Source organism: Myotis brandtii, unplaced genomic scaffold (assembly GCF_000412655.1).
Source record: "Myotis brandtii unplaced genomic scaffold, ASM41265v1 scaffold17, whole genome shotgun sequence".
NCBI classification, from domain to species: Eukaryota; Metazoa; Chordata; class Mammalia; order Chiroptera; family Vespertilionidae; genus Myotis; species Myotis brandtii.
This window is the reverse complement of record NW_005356259.1, coordinates 2,890,404-2,908,538: the sequence shown is the minus strand read 5'-3', so window position 1 is coordinate 2,908,538 and position 18,135 is coordinate 2,890,404. Positions and strand designations below refer to the sequence as shown.

The 18,135-nt window shown below is 37.4% G+C and overlaps 1 protein-coding gene across 1 annotated transcript in view; it reads right to left on the bottom strand.

Moving 5' to 3' along the window:
* RELN (reelin) overlaps positions 1–18,135 on the bottom strand; it is a 475,654-nt gene that overhangs the window by 116,049 nt on the left and 341,470 nt on the right. Inside the window, exons 26-27 of the mRNA XM_005862985.2 lie at positions 6,899–7,091; positions 5,642–5,754 (exon numbers count right to left, since the gene is read on the bottom strand). Of these exons, the coding sequence (XP_005863047.1) occupies positions 5,642–5,754; positions 6,899–7,091 (306 nt within the window). The remainder of the gene's footprint in view (positions 1–5,641; positions 5,755–6,898; positions 7,092–18,135) is intronic.

Sequence of the window (18,135 nt, the reverse complement as noted above, 5' to 3'; positions counted from 1 at the left end):
AAGACCATTATAAACTGATGAACAAAAATAGATACAGAGGCAGAGCAGCATCAAACAGACTATCAAACTATAGCGGGAAGGCCGGGGAGGGTTGGGGGGCGGGAAAGGGGGTAAGAGATCAACTGAAGAACTTGTATGCATGCATATAAGCATAACCAATGGACACAAGCCACTGGGGGGTAGGGGAGGCTGGGGGAATGTCAAGCGGGGGGGAAGGAGACCTATGTAATACTCTGTGTAATACTTTAAGCAATAAATAAATAAATAAATAAAACATCTAGAGACTAAAAAAAAAAAAAGAAATTCTGGAGCTCAAGAACTCAATAAAAGAGATGAAGAATGAACTAGTATAGCGGTTCCCAACCTGTGGGTTGCGACCCCTTGGGGGGTCGAACGACCCTTTCACAGGGGTCGCCTAAGACCATTGGAAAACATATATAATTACATATTGTTTTTGTGATTAATCACTATGCTTTAATTATGTTCAATTTGTAACAATGAAATTGGGGGTCACCACAACATGAGGAACTGTAGTAAAGGGTTGCGGCATTAGGAAGGTTGAGAACCAATGAACTAGTGAGTTTAGGAAATAGAGCTGACCAGAAGGAGGAGAGAATTAGAGATATTAAAGATAGAAATATAGAAATGATATAGATGGAGAAAGAGAGATATTTGAGAGCAACAAAAATGAAAGAACTCTATTATCCAGAGAACTATATAACTCCGTAAGAGAGTGAAATGTGAGAATAATGGGTACACCGAAGGAGAAAAGAGAAGGAAATAGTCTATTCAAATAAATAGTTGACAAGAAGGTCACAAGTCAACAGAAAGAGCTAGATCCTTGAATCCAAGAAACAAACAGAACACCTAATTATCTAAATCCCAAAAGGCCTTCTCTAAAACACATTGTATTAAAATTGTCAAAAATTAACTCAAAGAAGGAATTCTCAAGGCAGCCAGGAAAAAGAAGATGGTAACATATACAGGAAATCCCTTTAGATTATCATTGGATTTTTCAGCAGAAACTCTATAAGCTTATGGAGTGGAATTAAATATTCAAATAATTGAAATAAAGTACTTACCAGCCAAGGTTAATATATCCAGCAAAGTTATCCTTTAGATATGAAGGAGAAATAAAGACTTTTCTAGGAAAAACTACAAATATGTGGAAATTAAACAACACGCTACTAAACAAAAACTGTGTCAATGAAGAAATAAAAGGGGAGATAAAAGATACATACAGAGAAATGAGAATGACAATATGACATATGTCTATCTCAAGAAACAATAAAAATCCCCAATAAAGAACCTAACATTACTTCTTTAAGAACTAGGAAAAGAATAATTGCAGCCCAAAGTAAGCAGAAGAAAGGAAATAAAGAAAATAATTAGAGAAGAATTAAATAAAATAGAGAACAAAAAGACAATAAAAAATTAATGCAACAAAGAGCTGATTCTTTGAAAAGATGAATAAAATTGACAAACCTCTGGCTAGAGGAGGAAAAAAGAGAAAAGACCCATATAAACAAAATCAGAAATGAAAGAGGAGAGGTTACTGCACTCATCATAGATAAAAAAGGATCACACTACAATACCATGAAAGACTATATGCCACAAAATTCACTAACCGAGAAGAAATGGACAGGTTCTTAGAAACATATAACCTTCCTAGACTGAATGATGAAGAACTGGAAAATCTAAATAGGCTGATCAACAGTGAGGAAAATAAAACAATTATCAAAACCTCTCAAAAAAGTAATGCAAACCCCATGTAAATCCAAATGGCATTTAAAAAATTCTCATCTGAGGATATGTTTTATTGATTTTAGAGAGAGAGAGTGAAAGGGAGAGGGAGAGAAAAGGAGAGAAAGATTGATTGGTTGCCTCCCATATGTGAACTGACCAGGATTGAACCTGCAACCTGGGTATATGTCCTAACCAAGAATCGAACTCACAACCCTTTGGTGCAGGGGTTGATGGTCCAACCAATGAAGCAACACTGGCCAGGGTCCAAATGGCATTTTTAAAAGAAATAGAAGAAAAAAATCCTCAGACTTGTATTTAACCACAAAAGACCCCGAATAACCAAAGCAATCTTGTGAAAAAGAAATGAAGTGGGAGGTATCACATTCCTCACTTAAAATTATTCTACAAAGCAACAATAATCAAAACAGCATGATATTTGTAGAAAACAGACACACAGATCAATGGAACAGAATTGAGAATCCAGAAATAAATCCACAAAGGAGCCAAAACAATACAATAGAGGAAAGAAAGCCTCTTTAGTAAGTAGTACTGGTGCCCTGGCAAATATATATCAGTGGTTAGAGCATCAACCTGCCAAAGGGTCATGGATGTAATCCCCAGACTCATATTGATGTTTTTCTCTCTCCCTCTCTCCTTTCTACTCTCTCTAAAAAAACCAATGGAAAAAATATCCTCGGGTGAGGGTTAAAAAAATAGTGCTGGGAAAATTGGAAAGCCATATGCAAAAGAATGAAACTAGACTACTGTTGGTCACAATACACAAAAATTAACTCAAAATGGATCAAAGACCTAAATATACGGCCTGAAACAATAAATTACATGGAAGAAAACATAGGTACTAAACTTATGGACCTTGGTCAGAGAGAATGTTTTTATGAATTTGACTTCAAAGGCAAGGGAAGTAAAAGCAAGAATAAATGAATGGGACTATATATCAAAGTAAAATGCTTCTGCACAGCAAAGAATCAGTAAAAAACAACAACAACAAAAACAAAAAATAAAAAGGCTATCAACCGATTGGGAGAAGATATTTGAAAGCAACAGCTCCGACAAGGCGTAATATCCAAAATTTAAAAAGAACTCATACAACTCAACACCAAACAAACAAACAATATAATTAGAAAATGGGCAGAGGACCTGAACAGACACTTCTCCCAAGAAGATATACAAATGGCCAACTTATATATGAAAAGATACTCAACTTCACTAGCTATTAGGAAAATGCTAATCAAAACTGCAATGAGATACCACCTCACACCTATTAGAATGGCTATTATCAACAAGATAAGTAATAAGTATTGGAGAGGTTGTAAAGAAAAAGAAACTCTCATTTACTGTTGGTGGGAATGTAAACTCTTAAGTCATTATGGAAAACAGTACGGAGGTTCCTCAAAACAAAACAAAACAAACTAGACCTCAGTATGGTGATTACCTGAGGGAAAGGAGGTGGGAGAGGTAGAAGAGGATAAAGGAGGCATAAATGGTGATGGAAGGAGACTTGACTTTGGGTGGTGAACACACAATAAAATCTACAGATGATGTATTATAGAACTATACACTTAAAATCTTTATAATTTGATTAATCAATATTGCCCCAATAAGTTTAATAAAAAAATTTTTTTAAAACAGAATACAAAAAACCAATTAAGAAGAGAGCTACCATATGACCTAACAATCCCTTTCTGGGTATCTACCCCAAAAATGTGCAGATACTTTATTGGTAAAGATACATGTACCCCTATGTTCACTGCAGTGTTATTCCTGATGACCAATACATGGAAATAACCTAAGTGTCCTTCAATATATGAGTAGGTAAAGAAGATTCTTTATGGAATACTACTCAGCTGTAAGAAACTATATAATACTGACATTTGTGACAACATGGATAGATCTTGAGAATATCATGCCAAGTGAAATAAATCAGACAGAAAAAGTCAAGATCTATATGATTTCACTCATGTGGGATGTAAAACTAAAAGTAACAAATGAATAAACAAGACAAACAAAAACTCATAGTTACAGATAATAGTCTGGTGGTACCAGAGAGAAAGGGGGGTTGGAAGAGATAGAAACAGTAAAGGGGGTCAAATACATGGTGATGAACACACAATGCAATATACAGATGATGTATCAGAATTGTACACTTAGAACCTATATAATTTTATTAACCAATGTCATCCCAGCACATTTAATTAAAAAAATAACAGTTTATAATGTTTTGGGAAATGAAGACATCTCTAAAATACACTATTAATATTATCGTACCATCATAATTTTGAAATTGCAGCCCACATGTCAATGAACAAAAATCAGTGTCTTTTGTTAAAATGAGGACAATATACATAATGGTGAAATAATAAAAAGAATAAACATTTGTAGCTTAGTACCAAGTCTGACCAGTATTTCAATTATTTAATGTGTTGTTTTTGCATCTTGATAGATATACTTGGAATAGCATTGAAATGAAATACGTCTTGATTATATTCCCAGCAGTAGATGTGAAAAAGTAGGATGTTAGAGAAAGAGGTGACTTGTTATGCAAAGCATGAATAGAGTACACAGAAAATGGCTCACAGTTGGATATAAAGAAATCTGTGGAAATCAAATTTCAAGCATCCCACTGACATAATGATGAATCTTAAAAAATCATCATGAAGGCATTCTTATATAATGCAGTAATTCAATCTTCAACTAAAGGAGATATAATAATTCTAGGTTATCATCTAATCAATTTTTGTGTGTAGAGCCTAACTTTTATATAAAATAATCTAAGAAGGGTTTATTTAGCAATTTCCTCTTTACAAAATTACTCTGGGAAGGCAGATACCATCAAAAAATAGCATTCCTATCTCTTTTATGCTTTTTCTGTTACACAAATCACAGAATCTTCAAGCTTCGAACTGTGAGGGACCTTTAAGATCAACTAATGAAACATCTTCATTACACTCATAAGGAATCAAGTTTGAAGAGGTTGTGAATAGTTAAAATCATGTGGTTAATTGGTCATTGGCAGAGACATACTGAGAACTCAGGGCTCCTAATTTCTAGTCCAAAGCTCTTTCTTGGGTGAGCTCATCCTGACCCAGCACTTTAAATAGTAAGCATAGCGTTCAACTCTTCAGCCCAAGCCTTGTTTCTGAGCTCTACATTCCTAAGTTCATTTGACTTAACAGTTCTGCTTGGATAGATAAGCATCTCAAACTTCACATCACAAAAATAAAACTCTTTTTAAAAAGTTATAGTTGGCATAAAATATTATGTTAGCTTCAGGTGTTGTACAACACGGCAATTCAGCATTAATATAGGGTATTGCAAAAAAATGTACACACACTTTGACAGCTGATCACTCACTTAGTTTTCACTCCTTTTCAGGTTTAACTGATTTTCACTAATGGGTGAAGCCAGACTAAGATTTGAACAAAGAACATTTATTTTCAAGTGCCACCCACTAGACTTCTTTATGGGGATACATAAAAGATAAAGTTTAACTTTCTCCCTAGTTACTTAGGATTCTGCTTCCTAGGAAATGATTTGTATTGTTATGGAAAAAATGTGAATAGAAAAAAAAAGTATGTTAAGCTTTTGAAATAAAAAGTAGGGCTTTACAACAAGAAAACAGCCTTGCAAACCCAAACTATCTTGACACAGAAGTTTTTTTGATTCTTTCATCATGTCAAACAAAAAGGAATGGGCTCATTGAGTTCTACCATAAAAAAAAGCTGGGGTAAAAAGGTAGGTCAGAAAAAGCTAGGATAGTTCGAAAACCAAATTTTCATGCATCTTGCCACTGTGCTCAACTTTTCTTCATATTCAAGTCATATGAACAGAGACAGTAAAGGTTAATGTGACAGCCATGTCTAAAAACGTCTCTCACCAGGTTTTCTGGGGAAGAAGCACGATGACTCTTCTCCACTGTGTGAACTCGCTGGCATGGTAGATACTTGCTGATGTAAATTCCTGACAACTTGGCATACTTGGAAGGCATTCCTAAAAGAGAGTCAGGCATAAGTGAAAAAGAACTGGGAGAAACCTAACATCATAATATTAACCATTTGCATTATGGATGCAATCCCTGATTTTTCCTTTTGTGAAGCTAAAATATATGGGCAATAATTGAAATGAGATGGCACAATGGAATGAAATGCCTTCCAAATCTCACATGTAAAAATAGAAATTGATTAGGATCCATTTTTGACCTCTTATAAAAATGGCATTTGGAAAAATTTTTCTATTCACTATGACATTTATGCATTTATAGCAATGTCAGATTATAAGTATGTATCCTATATAATAAAAGCCCAATATGCTAAGTGTCCAGTCGGCCGTTCAACCAATCAGAGCATAATATACTAATGATATGCTAAGGCCACTGAACCATCACTCTGACGTGCATTGACCACCAGGGGGCAGATGCTCCAACTGGTAGGTTAGCTTGCTGCTGGGGTCCGGCCGATTGGGATTGAGCAAGACGGGCCAGACAGGCCCTGGAGCCCTCGCGCGGTCCCTCCCCAGCTGGCCAACCTCCTGTGTCCCTCCCCGGCCCCAATCGTGCACTGGTGGGGTCCCTCGGCCTGGCCTGTGCCCTCTCAAAATTCGGGACCCCTCAGGGGATGTGGGAGAGCTGGTTTTAGCCCGATCCTGCAGGCCAGGTCGAGGGACCCCACTGATGCACAAATTCGTGCACTGGGCCTCTAGTATATAAATAAGTACATTTTATTCTAAGAAACTGAATCTAGATATTTCATTTTTGTTTTTAAAGGCAAGAGATAACATATTCTTAATAAGGTCTACCTATAGGTAAAGAGACTTAAAAACAGATAAAGACATGCTATAGAGAAAGGAGAAAAGACATGTTTATAGAGGGAGGGTTAGAGAAAATAATATTCAAAACACCATGCTAGAATAACCAGTCCTGAAGTTATTCCCACTTCTTTTTCAATTACCCTTTAGTATCTGGCAGTGCAGAATGTGGCATCCTTATAATCTGCTGCTGACTTTATGTCAATTCTGTTATAAATAACATCGTTCCTTTTCAACCAAACCTAAGCTTTTAGAATTGTAATTCTTTGCTTCCCATGCAAAAAGGAAGAGGCTACCTGTCTATCACAAGCTTTAGAAAAAATAGGCTTACTTCTTGGACAAGGTGCCAGGTAAGGCCATGGTTGGTTGAATACTCCAGTTTCACCTGGTTGTCCATGTGTGGAGTGTATTTCTGGCCACAGCCCATGACCAAACTGAACTGAATCATATAGGATGCTCCTATCTGCATTGATTGGGTTTCCACATAACGCATGCTTGAGGCAAGTTTAGAATCTCCTGTAAAACTGAAAGACAAGATGGAAATCAGACAATTTAAAACAGCAATGTATCAGGGAAAAATTAAGCTCTTCACTTCATATGATACACCCAAATAGATTCATTTTACTTATTTAACCCACGCACATTCTAGAATGATTTCAGTAAGTCTAATAAATGTAATTTAAAACAATCTACATATCAAAATGCAATAATATATATGTACACACATATATATTTCTAAGTATATTTTTATTGATTTCAGAGAGGAAAGGAGAGGGAGAGAGATAGAAACATCAATGATGAGAGAGAATCATAACCGGCTGCCTCCTGCACACCCCACACTGGGGTCTGAGCTCAAAATCTGGGCATGTGCCCTGACCGGGAATTGAACCATGACCTCCTGACTCATAGGTCAATGCTCAACCACTGAGCCACGCCGGTCATGCACAATAAATATATTTTAAAAGTTAATACCTAGAGTTGTCAAATGTACTTGAAAATGGGTACTCAACTCACTCACATATTGCTCATGAATATAAATCCTTTGACTCATCAAGCTCACTTCTTGAAATCTATCCTAGGAAATCATCCTAAATTCAAAGTCAATTTTATAAAATATGATGAGTATTGCTGGTTTGCTGGATATAGTAATTGCTAACCATTTCAATGTCAAACTATAGAGAAAATGGGATGCTGAAGTAAACGGGGACAGCCAGTATTTCAAATATTTATGAACATAATTAATAAAATCAACATGCATCTGATAAAGTTAGTTAAAAAAATCCACAAACTTATGCATAAAGAAAATTCACCAGAATATTTTCAGTGGCTGTGTTTGGTGGTGGGACATTTTAGCACTATTACAAAATAAAAGAAATCAACAAAAATACTATTACACTGTATAGGCGCAAACTTGTCTAAATACATTAAAGTAGGCAAAAAAAAAAAAAATCTCAAACACGTCTCCCTGAGAGACATAAATGCTTCTTTTACCTAGGGTTAAATAATACTCTCTCGTATCCTTCATGAGAAAGGTAATTAGAGGTGGCCAACTAGGCTTCATTGGATTTGGTTAAAAATAATTATTTCACCATCAGCTCCTTGTAAATTCCTCCCTGCTGAGATGGTCTAGTGCCGTGGTCGGCAAACTGCGGCTCACGAGCCACATGCGGCTCTTTGGCCCCTTGAGTGTGGCTCTTCCCAATCCTTAGGCGTACCCTAATTAAGTTAATAACAATGTACCTACCTATATAGTTTAAGTTTAAAAAATTTGGCTCTCAAAAGAAATTTCAATCGTACTGTTGATATTTGGCTCTGTTGACTAATGAGTTTGCCGACCACTGGTAGTGTCCTCTAAATTCTACAACGGCTGCCTCCTGCACACCCCACACTGGGGTCTGAGCTCAAAATCTGGGCATGTGCCCTGACCGGGAATTGAACCATGACCTCCTGACTCATAGGTCAATGCTCAACCACTGAGCCACGCCGGTCATGCACAATAAATATATTTTAAAAGTTAATACCTAGAGTTGTCAAATGTACTTGAAAATGGGTACTCAACTCACTCACATATTGCTCATGAATATAAATCCTTTGACTCATCAAGCTCACTTCTTGAAATCTATCCTAGGAAATCATCCTAAATTCAAAGTCAATTTTATAAAATATGATGAGTATTGCTGGTTTGCTGGATATAGTAATTGCTAACCATTTCAATGTCAAACTATAGAGAAAATGGGATGCTGAAGTAAACGGGGACAGCCAGTATTTCAAATATTTATGAACATAATTAATAAAATCAACATGCATCTGATAAAGTTAGTTAAAAAAATCCACAAACTTATGCATAAAGAAAATTCACCAGAATATTTTCAGTGGCTGTGTTTGGTGGTGGGACATTTTAGCACTATTACAAAATAAAAGAAATCAACAAAAATACTATTACACTGTATAGGCGCAAACTTGTCTAAATACATTAAAGTAGGCAAAAAAAAAAAAATCTCAAACACGTCTCCCTGAGAGACATAAATGCTTCTTTTACCTTCAAGGGTTAAATACTCTCTCGTATCCTTCATGAGAAAGGTAATTAGAGGTGGCCAACTAGGCTTCATTGGATTTGGTTAAAAATAATTATTTCACCATCAGCTCCTTGTAAATTCCTCCCTGCTGAGATGGTCTAGTGCCGTGGTCGGCAAACTGCGGCTCACGAGCCACATGCGGCTCTTTGGCCCCTTGAGTGTGGCTCTTCCCAATCCTTAGGCGTAGGAGTACCCTAGTTAAGTTAATAACAATGTACCTACCTATATAGTTTAAGTTTAAAAAATTTGGCTCTCAAAAGAAATTTCAATCGTACTGTTGATATTTGGCTCTGTTGACTAATGAGTTTGCCGACCACTGGTAGTGTCCTCTAAATTCTACAAAGAGACAGATAGAAATGCCGTATTTTATAAATATTGTCTGCACCTAACTTTTGCATGGTTACAAATTAACCACGAACTTGGTTGAAGAGAGGAAGTGTTTAAACCGGAGGAGAAGTGTGTGCTTTATGAGGTATCCTGAGCTTTTAATATATTTTATTGATTTTTTACAGAGAGGAAGGGAGAGGGATAGAGAGTTAGAAACATCGATGAGAGAGAAACATCGATCAGCTGCCTCCTGCACACTCCCCACTGGGGATGTGCCCGCAACCAAGGTACATGCCCTTGACCGGAATCGAACCCGGGACCCTTCATACTCAGTCTGACACTCTATCCACTGAGCCAAACCGGCCAGGGCTATCCTGAGCTTTTAGAGGCGCCAAGACACCAAGAAAGAAGCAAGATAAAAAATTACATAAAAGGACAAGAGGCGAAATGAGAACAGATAAATAGTAACACAATTTTTATGTGGGATGAATATCTCCACAGGCAGTTGTGGCAGATCCAGCTGCCACCCACAGTCTCTTTTCTCCTCATTTACTAGGGCAGTGATGGCGAAACTTTTGAGCTCGGCGTGTCAGCATTTTGAAAAACCCTAACTTAACTCTGGTGCCGTGTCACATATAGAAATTTTTTGATATTTGCAACCATAGTAAAACAAAGACATATTTTTATATTTATTTTATATATTTAAATGCCATTTAACAAAGAAAAATCAACCAAAAAATGAGTTCGCGTGTCACCTCTGACATGCGTGTCATAGGTTCACCATCACTGTTAGGGATTGGTCTATGTCCACCAATGAGTTCTCACCAATGGGACATAAGTGAAGGATGCTAGGTGGATTTACTTATTCAGCTTAATCTAAGCCTTTAACCGGACAATTAAAGGCTTAAGATTAAAGATACAGATGGACTGGGCTGGCATGCCCATTTGCCTGTTGCTCCTACGTCTTCCTTTGTCCCCATCAGGGCAGCAGGCATCTTGTGACAAGAAGGGAATAAGCGTGAAGATGGTGGTCTCTTAAATGAGGTGGCAGAGGAGAGAGATGGAGAGGGCCTGGTCCCTGGGAGCCTTGGTGAGCTGCTTAGCAGCCCTGCACCACATATCCTAGGTCTGCTTGTTACAAATGATAAATAAGCCTCTTCCCTTTTGTTTATGTCATGGTCAGCCTTTTCTTGTTTTTGTTGTAACTTAGAGCTGAATGCATGTCCAACTGCTACACCTGCCACACTTCATGGTACTGATACCTTTCCTGATGTCTTAATCTGAAGCAGAATAACACACAGAAAGCACAGATGCCTATGCCTTCAATTCTTGACCATTCCTAGTACAAGCTCACTTGGCTGCTTACGATTTATTTAAGACTGGCTGAAAGCCAGTGATGTTAGGTCTATTTTTTTCCCTTCTGAATTCTCTGATGTTCATACTCAGCAGGAGTTTTAGGGGAGAGAATTTCACAGAATGCCATTTTTAAATTTATAAAACTGTTCCTCTTCGCTGCTGGTCTAAGATATGTTTATAAAGGCAAAAATGAAGTTGAGTTCTTCTGTTTTATAATCATAGAAATAGAAAAGAATAGTGCCTATCTGCCTTTGGGATAGAAATTCTGGAGACAAGAATGCTTTGGGGATCATGAGGTTTAGTTTTATTCATGTTGATTTGCAAGATAAAAAAAAATAAAGGAACAATAAAAAAAAGCTCCTGCATGAATTACAAGATCTAATGAGAGAATGGGGATCTCTTTCCATGAGGACCAGTGCTTTTTCATTCCCACCTCCAAGGAGGCAAGTAGACTCTCTATTATGACCTGGTGACACCATAATGTAACTCGAGTCTCCACAGTTCTTTCTATTCGTAGCCCACAGTACAGCTGCTTTGCCTCCCTCGCCCTTGCTTAGTCTCATATGTTGCTGAGGCTGTTTTCCTGACCAGGTTGGAAGCCTCTGCACATGGAGAGATCACGTCTCGTTCATCTCCGCATCCCCTAAAACACTCACAGCCTGTGTACCTCACAGAAGCACCTAGTGTTGGTGTAGGGCATCATGATTTTCCAACAGCTGGATTATCTTGCTTGATCTTTGAGTCAAGACCATTTGGAAGACATCAGAGATCCTGAACATTGTGTAATGGAGAAGCTAAGAAGATGAGCTGCTGGCCCCAGGGTCACACAATTACTGCTAGAAACTACGCCTTCTTATTCCTAATTTGATAGCCTTTCCCTTATGTCACCAATGGCATGCTTGTGAAGGGCACTTAAAGAATGTTAAGTGCAATGGGCATATGAGAGAGGTCTCTCAATTGGGGTGAAGGCAGCTTTTACAAAGCTGCAGTTACTTAAATGCTGTAATGAACACAGACTAGAGTTTGAGGTTATCCTCACTTAAAAAAATCACTCTGCATTTCCCCAGAGCCTCCTTCCCATCTCCAGAATAAAGGCTCTTTTACACGAAAGGCAGATACACATAACCAAAGCAGTGGGAGAATGCAGAGCTCGTTTCCAGAGAAACATCAGAGCAACAAAAGCTGTTTTTGGTTTGATCCCATTCAGAAGATTCATCTGCAGAAGAACATGTGAATAAACCTAAGCCTCTCTAATATCATATTTTTTGGGTTTTGTTCTTGTAATCATTAAAGAAATATTTACTAGAGTTGATAGAAAAACTTGTTGATATTATGATTAATGGTATCATTTTTAACACATTTATCATTATTTCTACAGTATTATAGTCTCATAACAGAAATGACCATATAATTTTAATGGATTATATAAATTTTACCTTTTTTAGAAAAAACAATCTGATAATATAGAAGCATTTTTATAAGTAAAAACCTGTAATTCTACTATGCAGACATGACTGCTGCTAAAATCCTGGTGTAAATACTTTCAGACTTTCTTCTGCTCACACATACATACACACTCACTTTTCTTTCTTTTAAAAACAATTATAAAATCATAATAAGCCTGCTCTCTTTTCTTTTTATAACAAATTAATTGCTACCTTTCCATATGGTGAAGCACTGTCATTTTTAATGAATAAAGACAATCTCTAATTATGGAAATCTTTGGAGGTTGTTTCTACCTTTCACTGTTGTAAATAATGCTTCTATAAAATGCATATTTGTGTATTTTGCATGCTTGTCCAATTATCTCCTTAGGATAAATTTCTAGAGTAAGACTTGCTTGGCCAAAGCAAATTTTAAAAATTAACACTTATTGCCAAGTTGCCCTCCAAAGAGCTTGTACCAAGTTACATTTACCAAGAATATTAACAATGACTGAGCTGCCAATTCTTACCACTTGTCAATACTGAACACTGACAACATTTTTATTTTAGCTACTATATGCATATAGTCATTTACTATACATTTCTATGATTATTAAAGAAATCAAAATGCTATACATGTTTATTGGCTATTTGTAGTGTGTATATGTGTATGTATGTGTGTGTGTGGCCTTTTCATGTACTGGGCCCATTTTTTAAATTCAGATTTATCTTTTTCTTACTTATTTGTAAAAGTTTTTCACATATTGGGATATATAACCTGTCATATGTGTTGCAAGTGTCTCCCCACTCCCAATTTGTTGTCATATTTTGTTTTCAGTAAGCCCCTGGATCCCAACACAAGTTTAGAGATTAATAGTGGTGGAATACGTGACCTTTACTTGATGTCATGTTTTACTGGTATCTATTGAGATTGCCTCTGAGCCTAGCTCCTAATCACTTTTTTTTTGAAAATGTCCAATGGACAGTGAAAGGAATATGCATATATTTTACCTGTAGGGTATACGTTTTTTCTTTATCTATTAAATCACCTTTGTCAATTACCTCCATATATTTGTCTAGGTCCTCACTTATTTTTGGTTTGCTTGATCCATCAGGAACTTAACCACAACATTACTAGTAAGGTCACACTCTGAATTATGATTGGGGTAATTGTCCCTTTGTAATTCTAACACGCTTGCACTATGCCCTGTTCTATGGCATTCAGTGTGTGGAGGGCTGAGCCTTCTCATCTCCCTATGGACTTCTACGCACCACGGCACCACCTGTTACTGGTCTCTAGCCCCAGCTTCAGTCTGAAAGAGTTCAGTGGCGCCAGGGGTGAGGGAGCCACTTAACTTTCATTCATTCTAGTCTCATCAACACATTTCCTCCAACACCACTTCTTTCAGAAGCTCATTCAAGTTTCAAATGCCAAGAATGGCATTTTCTCTGTAACGTTACAATGCCTGGATTACTTCAGTGGGATTTCAGAGAGACAGTAAGTAAAACATGTGGGTTTAACATACCATGTTCTATGATAAGCTGACTTATTCATTTTCCTCTTGGCTTTCTTACTATAGTCTTTCAACCAGTTTCTCAACTGAACTAATTCTCTACATAAGAAATTTCCAGATACCAAATTAATTTTATTATAGCTCTTTTCACTCTCTTCATTCAATCTACAGCTTCAAGCAAATGTGGAATTTCTGCACATAATCGATTTTGTCATGTATTTATTCAATACGTCATTTAAAAAGTCCTTATTTACTTTGTTGAGTTGGCATTCGAAGATAGTTTGCAGTACATGTAGTATTTGGCATTTATTTCAGGCTCCTTTTATACATTTGTCCCTGGCACCTGCTTTATTTTGTTTATCTTTACTATTCTTATTTAAAGTACATAGTTTATCTTCTTTGGGCTTTTCATTCTAATTTCCATTTTCTACAGTTCTTCAAGTCAGTACTACAATCTTACCTTAAGTTAGGTAAACTCTTAGGTTATGAAAAAGCATAAGGCGAGCTGCTTGGCTGCTATTTATTCATCTTTTACAGAAAGCAGCCTCTTTGCGAACAAAACTCATGAAATTGGGCACTTAGCAGTTTTCTCTAATGGACCAGATAACTTTCACATATGGGAGGTAGAATTTGGTGTAATTTGTCACCTAAGTTAGAGAATCAGGCTGTTAGTACACAATGGCCATGACCACAAATGAGCGCTGTCTACTCTTTCTAATGAGGTTACATGCACCTACAGGGGCAGTTTACATGCACCTACAGGGGCACTACTGTGGGACAGGTGGGTGGACCAGACTCTGCCAGGAGCCACAGAGTGTCTCCTCCATCTTTCATTAGGAGTCCACAGGTCCACCTGCAGCTGCCACCAACCTTTTGTCTCCTGTGGAACTAGCACAATTCTCCTGAAGTCTAGATGCAAGCAGCTAATTCCAATAACTTTAAAAAATGTTGTTGCAAGTATTACCTATATCCCTTTTTTTCTCCCATTGACCTCTTCTAGCCTGTCTCCACCCCTCCCCCGCTGGCCCCAGGCCTTCACCACCCTATTATCTGTGTCCATGGGTTATGCATATTTATTGGCAAGATGAGATTATTTCAAATATTTCTGTCAGTTTTCAATTGAGTCTTCATTTGTCCACCTAACAGCATTTTTAGGAAATGTTTAGCAGTTAGAGTAAACTGTGTTTTAAAACAAAGGGAGCCGAAACCGGTTTGGCTCAGTGGATAGAGCGTCGGCCTGCGGACTGAAGGGTCCCAGGTTCGATTCCGGTCAGGGGCATGTGCCTGGGTTGCGGGCATATCCCCAGTGGGAGATGTGCAGGAGGCAGCTGATCTATGTTTCTCTCTCATCGATGTTTCTAACTCTCTATCTCTCTCCCTTCCTCTCTGTGAAAAATCAATAAAATATATTTAAAAAAAAATAAAACAAAGGGAAATCTCTGCTGGGTAAAAGTGTGAATGGGGAGTTGGCACAAAGCAGTCTGCTGTGGCCACCAAAGAGAGAAGAAGGGAGAAAGGCAGTCAGAGGGACAGAGAGGGGACCTGCTGTCAGAGAGCGCAGCGTCTAAGGACCCAGGAGGAAATAACTTCTTCCAGCTCCTGTGAGCCTGCCAGTCTCTCGTCAGGAACCTGTGGGGTGTACGAGTAGTTACGTTGTCCGGGTCCCTTTTCACCAACTGCTACTTGAGAGGAGAAGAATCAGAGGAGCTTTAGTTGTTTCTGTTAATAATTTCAACTCATCTCAGATGTTTGATGATCCAGAACCTCCTTACTCCCGTCACTCTTATGTTGCATCCGCGGTAACTCCAGAATCAATTTTGGTTGATGTGAACTTGGTCAATCCACAATTACACTCTTCATAATTACAACTTGCTTTTCAACACACTCATGCTGTCTTGCTCCTCACTTCCTTTCAGAAAGGAACACACTGGCCCATGTAGTCAAGCTCAATAGTCCTGACTGAAAACGTTTAGCATGGAGAGAGGAGGTGAGGTCAGAGAGAAAAACCTGATCCTTGTGCGGCCAAGTTCATTATTTAGCACATACTCCAGCAGGGCCATTTAAAGACATTTATGGGACCTTGATACTTTTCATTTTAGAAAATCCATTCATATATCATAACATATTAAAATGCACTCCTCTCCCACATTAAATATGTACTTTTTTGTTGCAAAAACTTTCAAGTGGATTTTACAATTTTGCCTTTAAGTTTTATTTGGCTCCTAGTAATGCATGTAATATATATTTGGCTGTGATTCCTCAGCATACTCAAAAATTATTTCCAATACCATAAAATTTTGTGAATAAATTTTGCAAGGAATGGAGCTGATGTATATTTCTTATAAATATCTAATTATCATTTATTAATTTTATTTTTTAAATTTTCTTATCATTTTTGAGATAATATTCATTTTTCCAGTCCTTGGAGTTTTTCTAGTCCCCTGGAAAGCTTAGGGTGTCCAAAATGAAAGCACTATGCCCAAAATGGCCAATGAAAGAACTTTCTGGGAAGAAGCATAGTTAATGCAAAGGTACTGAGAGAGGAAAGAGGTTGGCTTATTGGAGTAGCAGAAAGGGAGACCAATGTGTTTGGGGTTGACTGCATGAAAGGGAGGAGGCAGGAGAGGCCAACTGGGCCAGATGACTGAGGGCCTTCCATGGAGATTTTGTGGACCACTGTCCATAGAAGGGTAACTATCTCAGCACACTCTATTTGTTTCATCAAGCCAGACATATCATGAATCTAAATAATCAAATGTAGATTTGTCTTATTACTTTGTTTACTGGTATGTTCTCTTACTTCTGTATTATCACTGAGCTACTTAGTCCAAACAAAAATTTATAGGGAAATCTAACTTTGGAGAAATAAATGACTCAAAAGTTAACTGTCTGAACATCAACAGGATATTAGTCTTGGAACATAGCCATTTTATCCATTCCTTTGGCAGCTCCTAAGATTTTGTCCTCCAATATATACCTTCAAGTGGTCCATTTCTCCACTGCCATCATCCCATTCCTAGCACCATCGTAAGCACAATGTGATGGCACTATTAGTTTCTGACCTGAGCTCCTTCTACTGCTTCTCCTATTTCCCTCCACCATCTATTCTCTACACAGCAGCTACAATTACATTGGACTGTAAGTATGATCATATTATTCCTCTGCTCCAAATTAGCTCCAAATTATCTACTGGGTTCCCATAACACTTAGAATAAAATCCAAAATCTTTATGTTGTTCTATATGGTCCTAATATAATCTTGTTCCTTGCCTGTCTCAGCACCTTTGTTCTTGCTGTTCTCTGTGCCTGTAATGCTTTTCTTGCACACTTTTCCATGGTTGTCTATCATTATTCTGGTTTTTACTCTTATGCCTCCTCCCAGGAGGGCTTCCTTCACCATTTTACCTAAAATAGTCTCACTCTTGACTTCTGCCACCCAACACTCCACTCCCTTATCTTCACAGCACTTACCAACATCTGAAATATTATTATGCACGTGCTTACTTGCTTATTGTTATACCCCTCTTGAATGTAACCTCTACAAAGGAATTTTCTATCTTCATCCCTAATGCCAGCTGCTATACCTCTGGCACAAATAGTGCCTATAGTGCAATCAATAAATAGTTGTGTATAACTTTGTTTACCATTGACTAAAAAAATTTCAGGTAATGAAATCCTCATGATGAAAGAGCCTAATAAATAGGCTTTATTTTAAAAAGTCCTCTATCAACCTATCTGGGGTTATATTCAATTGTATTTTCAATTTTATGGAGGCCCAGATACTGCAAATACTCTTTTCATAGTTGTTGGAAATAATAGTGACTTTTCAGGTTGTCATTCAATATATTTACATTATTTATCTGCTAAGCTGCCTAGAATGACCACTTACTGTGAAACAGCAGTTGAAGTGGCTCTTGGGAGCCAGCTCACCCCAACTCACTTCCTTTAGCATATAATTATTCATAGTAGCCTCATGATCCTTTGTATTATCGTGGTATTAGTTATAATGCCTCCTCTTTCATTTCTGATTTTGTGTCCTCTCTTTTTTTCTTGGCAAGTCTAGCAAAAGTTTGTCTATTTTGTTTATCTTTTCATAAAACCAGCTGTTAGTTTAATGGATCTTTTATATTATTTTTTTTCTGTCTTTATTTCACTTATTTCCACTCTGATCTTTGTTATTTCCTTCCTTCTACCAACTTTGGGCTTAGTTTGTACTTCTTTATCTAGTTCCTTGAAGTGTAAAACTTGGTTGTTTTGAGATCTTTTTTAAATTTCTTTATTGATTAAGTTATTACATATCTGTCCTTATCCCCACATCCTCCCCCATTCCCCCCCCTCACGCCCTCCCCCCCCCCTTGTCTGTGTCCCTTTG